The sequence below is a fragment of the Terrapene carolina genome, unplaced genomic scaffold (genome assembly GCF_002925995.2).
Source record: "Terrapene carolina triunguis isolate 2854851 unplaced genomic scaffold, T_m_triunguis-2.0 Scaffold85, whole genome shotgun sequence".
In the NCBI taxonomy this organism is placed as follows: domain Eukaryota; kingdom Metazoa; phylum Chordata; order Testudines; family Emydidae; genus Terrapene; species Terrapene triunguis.
Window position 1 is genome coordinate 37,377,857 of NW_020664436.1, and position 12,040 is coordinate 37,389,896.

General features: G+C 44.4%; 1 protein-coding gene across 1 annotated transcript in view; it reads left to right on the forward strand.

Moving 5' to 3' along the window:
* Nucleotides 1-12,040, forward strand: part of CNKSR3 (CNKSR family member 3) — a 90,389-nt gene that overhangs the window by 69,106 nt on the left and 9,243 nt on the right. Inside the window, exons 8-9 of the mRNA XM_024201601.3 lie at nucleotides 4,461-4,529; nucleotides 5,314-5,460. Of these exons, the coding sequence (XP_024057369.1) occupies nucleotides 4,461-4,529; nucleotides 5,314-5,460 (216 nt within the window). The remainder of the gene's footprint in view (nucleotides 1-4,460; nucleotides 4,530-5,313; nucleotides 5,461-12,040) is intronic.

The window sequence follows — 12,040 nt, forward strand, 5'->3', positions numbered from 1 at the left end:
TCTCCCTCTTCCTTGTAACAACCTTTTATGTACTTGAAAACTGTTATCATGTCCCCTCTGTCTTCTCTTCTCCAGACTAAACAAACCCAATTTTTTTCAGTCTTCCTTCATAGGTCATGTTTTCTAGACCTTTAATCATTTTTGTTCATGCAGATATATAAATGCCTTCAAAATACCATTGGCATTAGAATATTTGCCTTATGGAATTACCAGAAATTATTGTTCTGTTACAAAGTTTTTATGGTGTCTTGTGTAAACAAATGCTTGCTGAGCAAATATGCTCTTCTGTACTTTGCTCTTATTAGGACAACTTCTCTTTACCAAAGGAGATCAGGGAGGGTAGTTTAGACCAGGAATAAACTATGTGCTTCTCAGTGGCAAAGTAAAGCAGCAGCTAAGATCACTAAAAGTTTTTTCCTCTTGGGTTTAGGATTGTGCTGTCTAGATACCAGTCCCCTGGTGTGCTGAGACTGCTGCCTGTTTACTGTGTGCTTGTACAGCGCCTACCACAATAGGGTTCTGGTCAATGACTGTGGCTCCTAGGTGTTACTATAATCCAAATAGATAATAGTAGTAGGAATATATCTACATGGATGGTGTGGTTGCTGAAAGGAAGAACCTGTGTTTAACATATGTGAATGAAACCTTTGCCAGGTGGCTGTTATCAGAACTCTAGTACTGCACCAACCACACTGAATGGTTCCAGGAAAGCAATACACTATCTAATTTCAGTCAGTTGACAGGATTTCCAAGGTCTTCCTGCCTATTCATGATTTCCTGTGTTGCATGAGAACACACTGGCCAAAACAAATCTTTCCACTTTCTTCCAAGTTCTCCATAGGAGTGGAATAGCTGCCTTGTGAGCTGAAATTGGCTATATATGTATTATCTGAGCTCTCCCAAGCAGACTGTTGATCATCCTGTAGGATACTCTGAATTCAGTGCTCACTGCTTAATTAATCATAGAATCACTGAAATGTAGGGCTGGAAGGGACCTTGAGAGGTCATCAAGTCCAGCCCCTTGCACTGAGGCAGAACCAAGCAAAAACCTAGACCATACCTGACACCTCTTTTGTCTAGCCTGTTCTTAAAAATCTCCAATGAGGGGATTCTACAACCTCCATTGGAAGTCTGTTCCAGAGCTTAATTTCCCTTAAAGTTAGATTAGCTATTAGAAAAAAAAAAATTAAATCTTCCTGGCTGCAGTTTAAGACCATTACTTGTCCTACCTTCAGTGGGCTTGGAGAACAGTTGATCCCCATCCTTTTTATAACCGCCCGTAACGTATTGGAGACTGTTATCCGGTCTCCCTTCAGGATTCTTTTCTCAAGACTAAGCAGGCATAGTTTTTTAACCTTTCCTTATAGGTCAGGTTTTCTAAACCACTTATTTTTGTTGCTCTTGTCTGGACTCCCTCCAATTTATCCACATTTTTCCTAAAGTGTGGCACCCAGAACTGGACACAGTACTCCAGCTGAGGCCTCACCAGTGCTGAGTAGAGTGAGACAATTACTGCCTGACTCTTACATGTGATGCTCCTGTTGGAACATCTCAGAATATTAACCTTTTTCACTACTGAATCTCATTATTGCCACTCATTCCATTTGTTATCCACTATAACCCCCAGATCCTTTTCAGCAGTACTGCCACCTAGCCAGTTATTCCCCGTTTTGTAGGTGTTCATTTGATTTTTTTTTTTCCTTCCTAAATATAGTACTTTGCACTTTTTTGAATTTCATCTCATTGAATTCAGTGTCAGACCAATTCTCTAATTTGTAAAGGTAGTTTTGAAATCTAATCCTGTCCTCCAAAGTGCTTGCAACCCCTTAATATCTTCCACAGATTTTGTAAGCATACTCTCCACTCCATTATCCAAGTCATGAATGAAGATATTCAATAGTACCAGACCCAGAACTGAGCTGTGTGGGGACCCCCCTAGAATGTTTTCTGCAAGCATAATCACAGCCCAAAAGATGCCTTGGTTTGGACAGTATTCACCCCTCCAAACAGGCATTTCCTTGATGAAGAAGTAAGAGGACAGCAAAGAAATGTGGTTACTCATAGTAGCTGGAGCCTCCGTTACATCTACAGCATCGTCCTCCTTGCGCAATTTACTCCCGTAGTGTCCCTCTATTACAAGATATTACTTGAGTTTTGAAGGTCTGGTGGTGATGAGAGAGAAACTTCCATCCAGGCTTTCAGTTTTTCAGTAGCTCAGGGGTATTGCCCGGCTATCCATGTTGTTGTTTGAGGAGAGAGTGAGGCTTTTGCTATGGTGAGTAGCCCTCCCTGTGTGAATTGCACTGTGGACACGTCTATTAGTGTATTTCTGTTCCGCCTGTGTTGCCACGGCTTCATCAGAGTTGATATGTTGTTATGGTAGCAGGAATATTTTTTAAATAACTGTAGCAATAACCTGTGCATGGCACCAGTTTTAGATAACTCAAAGTAAATATTTACACATTTAACAGCTGCTTGGTAATGTCTAGCTGAGCATGTTGTCTGTTTTGGGACAAAATTAATTTTTAAATGTTTTTTAACACCTATATCTCTCAGGACACATCATACACACATATAATGTTGTCCTTTTACTTAAATATAATTTGCTTATTTTTTTGATGGAGGCATTTGGATTAAATGACTAAATTAGGGACTTCAAGTTAAAACTTGCTGCTTTCATTTAGTAAGCAGTGAGGGGAAAATGAAATGGCCCCAGCTGCACTCGTTACTTTTCTGTCATACATCTTCAGTATTTGAGACTTAGGGCTTTTAGTGAACACACTAAATGAAACCAAGTTATTGTGTTTAGATTCAGTTATAACAAATGGCAACATAAATAACTAACAGTGCCCATGTTGTTTCTTAATAGGATATGTTTAATCTTTTATTATCCACTTCAAAGCTGTTTTCTCTTCTAAAACCTTTTATTCAGTGTAGTTTGTGTAGACATGTTGTTTTTAAATCAAATTTAAAATAACATAGAGTTAAAAACTCTTTGCAATGCAGCTAACTATTCCATCTCTGTAGAACCAAACAATTTGTGATGCTCTTTTTAGCGCGTTCCTGGGTTTTCTTAGCACTTACTAATTGCCACTTTTTCTTTACATAGGTTTATGTTGCTATTGATGATAGCTAACAGCAGATCAGATAGTTAACACAGACTCTCTAGAACATCCAAATTGAAGTATCTGAGATGACTGACTGTTGTGTGTTTGTGTGTGTGTGTGTGTGTGTGTTGGGGGGCGGGGGAATGTTCTGGGTGTGAGGCTAGGATAAGGAATTGGCACACATGGGTGCATATTAACTAAAGCTTGGTGTTTTCCTGTCTCGTGAAAAATTTAGAGGTTTCAGATGTGTTCCTGATCCACATTGGGACCAAACTGAGATCTTTTTCAAGGATTTTCTCAAAAAGAGAGACCGTGCTTGCGTGCTGCTCCTTGAATAGCCCATTGGTTAGAGTACTCACTTGGAATATGGGACACACAAATGCAAGTCCCTGCTCTGCCTGATTTGGACCAGACACTTGAATGTCAGTCTCCCACATCCCAGCTGAGTGCCCTAACCCATGGACTGTTCTGGAGTCCGGAGGGTGGGGAGGGGGAATGTCTCAGTTGCTCCTGTTAAAGCTGAGTATTTATTTATACAAAGCTGAACAGATCCAACAGGAGAGATTGAGATCTCAAAACAGCCGGTGGTTAGGGCACTCTGCTGAGATGTGGGAGACTGATGTTCAAGTGTCTGGTCCGAATCAGGCAGAGCAGGGAATTGAAGTTCTGATTTAGGCCAGGAATTACATCCTAGACCTGAGAAACTGTTCCCGATGACAGTTCTGTCAAAACTGATACTTTCCTGCAAAAAAAAATACTATTTTGATTAATTGATATTTTCCAATGAAAAACCATTTTGTCAGAAAGTTCCCTCCACCTCCAATATTAACCCCAGAAAAGCACTATTTTGGTAATTTTTTCCTTTATACACACTCACACAAATGGATGACGTACAAATAATTCCACTGTAACTTGACTTCTCCTGACCCTCTGATATATATGGATTTTATGGATCTCAACTATCCTATTTTCCTTCTCTGCTTCTCTTGCGAGAAGGAATACTGCTATGATCCTTGAAAAGACTCCCAAGTGTAGTCCATGCTGCAATGGGGCTAGCGCTATGCTTGGTAGGGTTTGCAGGATGAGGACCTGTGAGTTACTTGATGACAGAACTTGTTATAATATCTATGGGCCATTGTTTGTCACTTAACCACGTGGGTACTGGGGACATAATACACACTTGACAGTTCTGTGGATAAATATAGTTATCTATACAGACATTATCTGCTGCTGCTTTAAATATTCCTTTCACAATCTTGAGTTTTGGCATAGAAGAGCTTGGTGGGGTGGGGGGGAGGTTTAGAAAAAGGGAAAGCCTATTGAAACACATGTCTCTTATTTACTTCTCTGTAGTCCCCTGCTGATAGATCTCAAAAGATTCATGCTGGTGATGAGGTGATCCAGGTTAATCGTCAGACTGTAGTAAGTAATCAAAAGCCCTGTCAACCTTTTCCTAAGCCTTGGTTGTTCTGCAAGACTTTTCCCTCCAAGATAATAAGTGGGTAACAAGCTTTGTTGTATTTAGGATTTTTGTGTGTGTCCTTATTGCAATGTGTGTAAAAATGGTTTGACTTTAATGTAGAAGTCATTTCTGAAAACACTTGAAAGGTTTGATTTTTATCACACATTGTTTTTCAATAAATCATAGCAATATTTTTTGATAAAATGATATCTTATTTAGAGCCTATGTGTAAAGTGAAATGTTGCATTTGTGTATGTTTAAAAAGTTAGTATTTTTTAATTAATAAGAAATTTGTTTGGGCAAATACCATTTAGCCCCTCGGAAAGTTGAGGGATTCTCCCTCTTCCCCCTCATTTTAGTTCCCTGTCCCATGAACAGTCACGTTTGCATTTAACTTCACACACAAGAGCAGACCCATAGAACTCAATGGCATTAAAGATTAGGTATTTATATTGTAATAATGACTGCACATGTGTTCGAAGTTGAGCAAATGCATAAGCCCATGCTGGACTGGAGCCTGACCTATCACAAATGGACGTGCACTTGAAATAATTGTGGTACATATTTGAGAGACCTCCTAAAGGAAAAAGTTAGCGTTTCAAGTTTTGTACCCTTTTCGGCTGCTTCAGTGGGTTTCTTCTGTTTTGTGTGTGTTCGTTTGTGGTGTTTGAGAGAAACAGTCTGACCTGGTTATATTCCATTCATTTTGAATGCATGTAAGAGATACTTTTTATTCTTTTTAAGGTGGGATGGCAACTAAAAAACCTTGTGGGAAAGTTGCGAGAGAATCCTTCTGGAGTTAAACTGCTACTTAAGAAACGTCCTACAGGCGCTTTTAATTTTACTCCAGCCCCACTGAAGAACCTACGCTGGAAACCACCACTTGTACAGGTGATACAATGACGGAAGAATTGTGTTTATACGTTAATGGTTGGATATGAATTACTTAAAATCCCCCCCAAGATAATTTATTCATTAATATCTGACATCATCAGCCAGTATGACCATATATCTATGGAGATTTGGAGGTGTTCACTGTGAAATGGCTGTCCCTTTTGGATCAAAGTTAAAATGAGAAGGGGTCCTTTTTTAGCCAAATAATGTCATCTAACATTCCAAAACAATAAGAGTATTTAACATTGGCTTTCATAATCCAAATTATCAAGGCACTGATTTTAGAAAAAAAAACCATTTGAGGCTGAAAGGCTGATAATCTGCACTGATGAATTTTGTAAGTAAACAGTAAATACTGAGATTGGTTTGGAGAACTGATACGAGATTATTTTTGCTGAATAAACTAATGCTATCCAATGTATACTTCCTTTTTAGTCTGCAGAAGGAAAAATAGTTCAAGCACTGAAAGAAAAGGGAGTGAGCTTCTTGTTTGTTTTGCGTATGTGTTCAAATGACGTATGTAAGCATGATTTGGATGTTGAGAAAGCCAGAGGAGGAGTAATGGGTGGGGGAAGAACAGGGGTTAATAACTTCAAAGACTAGTTTTGGAGTACAGCATGTTATAGCAGAAAGCAATTTGTTTAACAGCTACAGGAAGAGACAATTAATTACATTCTCATCTAATAAATTACCTATGACTACAGGTACTGTTTTTTCCTTTGTTCCAGCCTCTGTTCTGGCACAAGATCCCTATAGCTATGGGGTAGTTGTTTCTCAGCAAAGTGTATAGATGGCTATCTGGAGTGCTTGAGGGGTGTGTGTATGTGCATGCATGTTCCAGAAAGCTGTAAATCTGAATTCCCTGCTACTTTTGAATGAGACTATCAGATTACACCTGTGCGCTTTGAGCAGCATTATTTTACATGGTTTACAATGTGTACACTATTTATAGTACAGGGTCATTTAAAATGTGACCATCCAAAGATCTGGCTGCATATACAAAAAAATAAACAAATCTATCCAATATACAAACTCTGCCCCAGTGTCCAAAACTAACCCCCCGCCCCTACACGCACCATGTTCTCTCTAGCACACCCTCCATTTCAGGCACTTGAGTGGTATGGTGACAGGTTATAAGAAGAACCAGATAGTCTCCCGCCTCATTCTCCCTCTCCCCTGCAAGAGAGAGAAAATAATTTGAAGCTTTCCCCTGAAGGACATCAAATCCAGGGTCTGGCGGACCATAGGGAGAGAAGTTTACTTCAAAGCTTAGGAGATTCTGAGACTGTCTGGCCCCTCCTGCAGCCTGTCTTGTTAAACCAGGGCCTGTTAGCTTGAGTGTGTCAGCTGATCACAGTTGTTCAAGTAGATGCAGATGTTTATTCCATTTAGGTGTCTGTGCCCAGCACGCTGGAGCTGGACACTTTTGCTTAGAAGTACCCGTAGAGGGGTGGTGGTCATGCCTCGTGGCTGTGGCCCCTCCCCGGTTATATGAGGTGCCGCCGCCCTGACCCTTCCCCCCCCCCCCGCCCCCCCAGTTCCTTCTCACTGCCCTTGGATGGAGTCAGAGCTCTATGTGGTTTTAGACTCTCAACCTTGCATTAATTCTTAGCCTAGTTAGTTAGTTAATTGCTAGATCGTGTCCCGGGTGAAGCCCTTACTGAGGTTTGAACACTGTCCTTTGTGTGTCTCGGCGAGACTCACCTCAAAGAGCATTGTGCAATCTGTAGAAGTGGACTCAGGTGGCGTGAGACCGTCACATCAAGCAGCACTTCCTCGAACAGGTCATGTAGCCTGTTCTGGTACTGAGGTCCTCCTTGGGCTGAAGATCATCCTTGTGCGTGGAAAGCGCTGCCACCTCTGGTTCCAGGGCAGGCGCCTCTCCAAAGAGGCAGAGGAGCCATTCTCCGTCGTCAGTGCCAACAAAGAGATCTCATAAGACCATCTGGGACAGCTCTAGGTCGAGGGACGACTCCTATGCCTCCACCAGGAAAAGAGTGGTCTGGCCCAGCACCACTTCTGGCATGCGGGATGGCACGGGTACCTCTGACCCTTCTCTGGTACCAAGTGGGAAGGGCAGAAACCCTGTACCATCTGGTCTGGTTCCGGCCTCTGAGTCCAGTACTGACGAGGGAGTGCCAGTACCCACGGTGTCCATTTCGTCGGCATACCAGGCAGCTGCAGACCTACTCTGCCTTTTGGTCCAGGACTTTCCCAGGGCTGCATCACCTACATCCCCTCTGATGGAGTGAGCCATTGAATCCTTGTGTATGTCAGCACCGCATCCAGATGCTCCCCTTCCCATGATGGCGATAGAGCCAGTGCTGGAACTAGGGATGCTGCCACACCTCTGGCTCGAAGGTTTCCATCATATACAGGGTTTACAGTTTGGTTCACTGGCTCTCAGCACCTCCATTATAAAAATTGTTCCAGCACCTGGATCAGAATCCGTACGGGGGACCTCGGCAGTGAGACCATCTTCGGCCCTGCTACATTCAACATTGCAGATGGCGGCTCTCACCACCCTCGACGTCAATGCACTTGGGTGCTCCGGTACCAGTGTTTGCACCGGGACCAACACTGCCTGTGGCACCAACATGCTCAGCCTTCATCGGGGGCATGAATTCCTGTCTTGTTCTGGATGACAGGTGAATCGGACTGCCTGTTGGCTCCCTTGGGCATCACTCCTCCCATGTCTCAGATCTTGGGGCTTTTCTGATTCTGAGGCAGCTTCGTCATCTTCTTGCTCTGCATCACGTGATGAGCTCTGAGGGCCGCCAGTGAACCAATATGACTCCCAGGGTTGGCATATGCCCAGGCTGGGAAGAATTTCCCAGGCCTTGCTCCTACTGGCCACCAATATCATATATCTATATAAAAAACAGTGACCTCCTTGGACTCAGTGTGATGCTCCTCATTCGCAGTGATCCCATTCCTTGTCCTGTTCAAAGCCGAAGTCACCTGCCAGGCCAACAGTAGTGACTGCGGATCAGCCGCAAGCCTAGGCATTGGCAGTCTTCCTCGCAGTAGAACCTCCAGAGTCCTCCCTCCTGGGTATGCCTTCCTGGGAGTAAGAGCAGGTTTGTCACTCAGCCGAGACCCATATCATCATTGCTGGCCTATGCTGTGCTGCTTGGTTTTGGAGGACTTTAATGCGCACCGGGACCTTTTATGCTGTGTAGCCTCATCCCTTGATCTCCAGGAGAACTCACACAAACTAGTAGATATTCTACAGCCCAACTTCCCTGTGAGAGTGGCCCTCCCGATTAATGATGCACTCCTCAAGCCAGCGAGACACCTCTGGAGTACCACTTGGTACCACTGGTGGCTTAGTATATGGAAAAGTGCTATTTTGTTCCCATGCAGGATTTGAGGGGTTCTATTTCCGCCTGACCCTGAATTCCCTGATCGTAATGGCAGTAAATGACAGGGTCTGGCAGGGTAGGTTTAAGTCTACATCCAATGACAGAGACTCTGAGCGGTTGGATCTTCTGGGCAGGAAGATCTTATCTATAGGGATGATGAGGTATAGGATCGCTAATCAACAAGCTTTGCTGTCCAAGATTGATTTCCTCAATTGATCAGCCATGTTTAAATTCAAAGACCAGTTGCCCAATGTCTTGCATGAGGAGGTTCATGCGTTTGTTGTGGAAGGCTGCTTGGTGGCCAAAATGTGAAAGGCAGACTGCAAAGACATTATGGACACCTGGGTCATGGCCTCGGCAGTAACTATGAGGTGGGCTTCCTGGTTCCAGAACTCTGGGATTGCTTTGGAAGTCCAGCAAACCATCGAGGACTTGCTTTTTGACAGCCAAGTCTTGTTTTGTTCTTGGATAAGACAATGACACTTTGCACTCCTTTAAGGTTTCCAGGGCTACCTTGAGGTCCTTGGGAGTTTACATGCTGTTTGCACAAAGACGCCACTATAGGATGCAGCAGCAGCAACGTTATCACCTGCAGCAATCCTTTTTGCAACCTTTCCCTCTGAAACAGCGGGACTATCCTAGAAAGAGGGATAGATCCCATAAGAGAAAGCAGTTGGGCTCAGGCTTTGGACAGTCCACATGCCCTCCCTCGGTGCTTGCTAAGCACCTGTTTTGACTCCTTAGTCCAGAGCAATGGTCCAGTCATTACTCTGCCCTCTCTTGGGACTCAATTACCTCTGACAGCAGGGTCTTAGGGCTGGTCTACACTGGAGGGGTGAGGGGGGAGGATCGATCTAAGGTACACAACTTCAGCTACGCTGTTCGTGTAGCTGAAGTTGAAGTATCTTAGTTCGACTTACCTGGCCGTCCTCACGGCGGCAAGTCGACCGCCACGGCTCCCCCGTCAACTCCGCTTACTCCTCCTGCCGAGGTGAGTATGGGCGTCGATTCAGGGATCAATTTATCGCGTCTAGACGAGACGCGATAAATTGATCCCCGACAGATCGATTACTACCTGCCGATCCGGCGGGTAGTGTAGACGTGGCCCTAGACACTGATAGACCGGGCTACACAATCCTGTTCCTTTTCCCTGCTCTCTTCTCATCCCCACCTCCATCCCCAACCCCATCATCCCTCTTCAGGGACCCCTCTCACAAGACACTGCTTATCAAGCTGGTCAGCTCTCTGACATTAGGAGCAGTAGAGGAAGTTCTGCAGGAACACTGGGTCACAGCTTTTTCTCCCAGTATTTCCTGATACTGAAACCGAAGAGCAGGATGAGACTCATTTTCAATCTTTGCGGCCTCAACAAATTCATGGCCATTCTATTGGCTATCCTCTCAGTGCTGTCTCAAAACAACTGGTATGCTACTCTATCTTCGGGATGCTTATGTTCCTGTGGCAATTCTGCTGAGCCACAGGAGGTTTCTCTGTTTTGTGGTAGGAGAATGTTACTTTCAGTATATGGTTCTCCCGTTCGGTGTCTCTTCTGCCCCTTGAGTCTTCACCAAATGCATGGTGGTGGTCATGGCACATCTCAGGAGAAAGGGAATCTACGACTTCCTGTACCTCTATGACTGGTTACTGACAGGTGGCTTCAGAGAGGAGGTTCTAGCCCACATAAACACCACATAGTGTTTGCTCGACCATCTGGGACTCATTTTAAACACCACAAAGTCAACCTTGGCTTCTACTCAAAAAATCAAATTCATTGGGGCCTTGTTAGATTTTGAGGTCAAAGGCATTCCTGCCAGCTGACTGCTTCCAGGCATTTCAACGGCTCTGACTCAGTCTGCAATCTCTCCATGTTCCATGACAGTCTGCATGTGTCTGAGCCTGTTGGGTCATGTGTCTGCTTGCACGCAAGTGGTCCAGTTTGTCAGGCTGTGCCTTCGCCCTCTTCAGATGTGGCTCAGGACAGTTTACTGCCCTGCTCTGCATACTCTGGATAGGTTGGTTCGCCGTCTTTCAGTAGTCCTAGATTCCTTGTGCTGGTGGGAGTCCCTGCACAATGTGTGCCAAGGAGTCTCCTTCGCTCAGCCATTGCCAACCAAGTCCGTGGTTCCCTTCTGGATTGGGGGAGGGAGGGGCAGACATCTGGACTCATTGAGGGTGCAGGGTCTGTGGTCAGGACAGGAAGCCTCACTCCATAACAACGTGTTGGAACTTTTGGGCCTTCTACAATACATGTCGTGCCTTCCAGGACACATCAGATACTCAGTGGCTCACTTACTCACCAACAATACCATCGCGATGTAATATGTGAACAAACAAGGGGGAAGTGCATTCCATGTTACTCTTCCTCTAAGGATCAACTTGTGACAATTTTGTATTGAAGAAAACATCACTATGGTAGCAGTCCACTTGTTGGGAGTGCAAAATTGTCTCGTGAACCACCTCAGCAGGCTTTTTTCCCTGAGCCATGAGTGGTCTCTGAAGGAGAGTGTCTTCCAGGTTGTCTTTGCAACATGGGGCATCCCCACGATTGACCTGTTTGTGAGAAGGGAAAACAAAGTTCTACTATTCTACTCTTGACGGGGCCTCAGCACAGGCTGTCTCTCAAATACCTTCCACTGCAGCTGGCAGACAACTCTTCTGTATGTCTTTACACTGATTTTGGTCATTCCTCAGGTCCACCCTCAAGCTTAAGGCGGATTGGGCCAAGCTCATCCTCATTGCTCCAGCACAGCTGAGACAGTACTGGTTCTCAGATCTCCTTGCTCCGTTAATTCAACTTCCCAAACCCTTTGTCTCCATCCTGACCTTGTCACTCAGAACCAAAGCCAGACCCTGCATCCAGTGATCAGCTCCCTGCATATTATGCCATGGCTGCGGCATGGCTGAATGAAGAGGAAGAGGAGTGTTCAGAGGCTGTCCAACAAGCCTACTCAAAAGTAGGAGGAAGTCCTCCACTAGGATGGCCTACTTAGTGAAATGGAAGAGGTTCTTGGTGTGGTCCTTGGCCCATGGGATCCAACCAACAAGGGCTTCCATCCAGGACATCTTAGAGTAGCCGTTACATCTTCAGAAATCATCCCATGTGCTCAGTTCACTGAGAGTGCATTTGGCAGCAATATCAGTGTTTCATCCCCTTATTCAAGGGAAGTTTTTTTTTTTTTTTTTTTTTTTTTTTTTTTTTTTTTTTTTTTTTT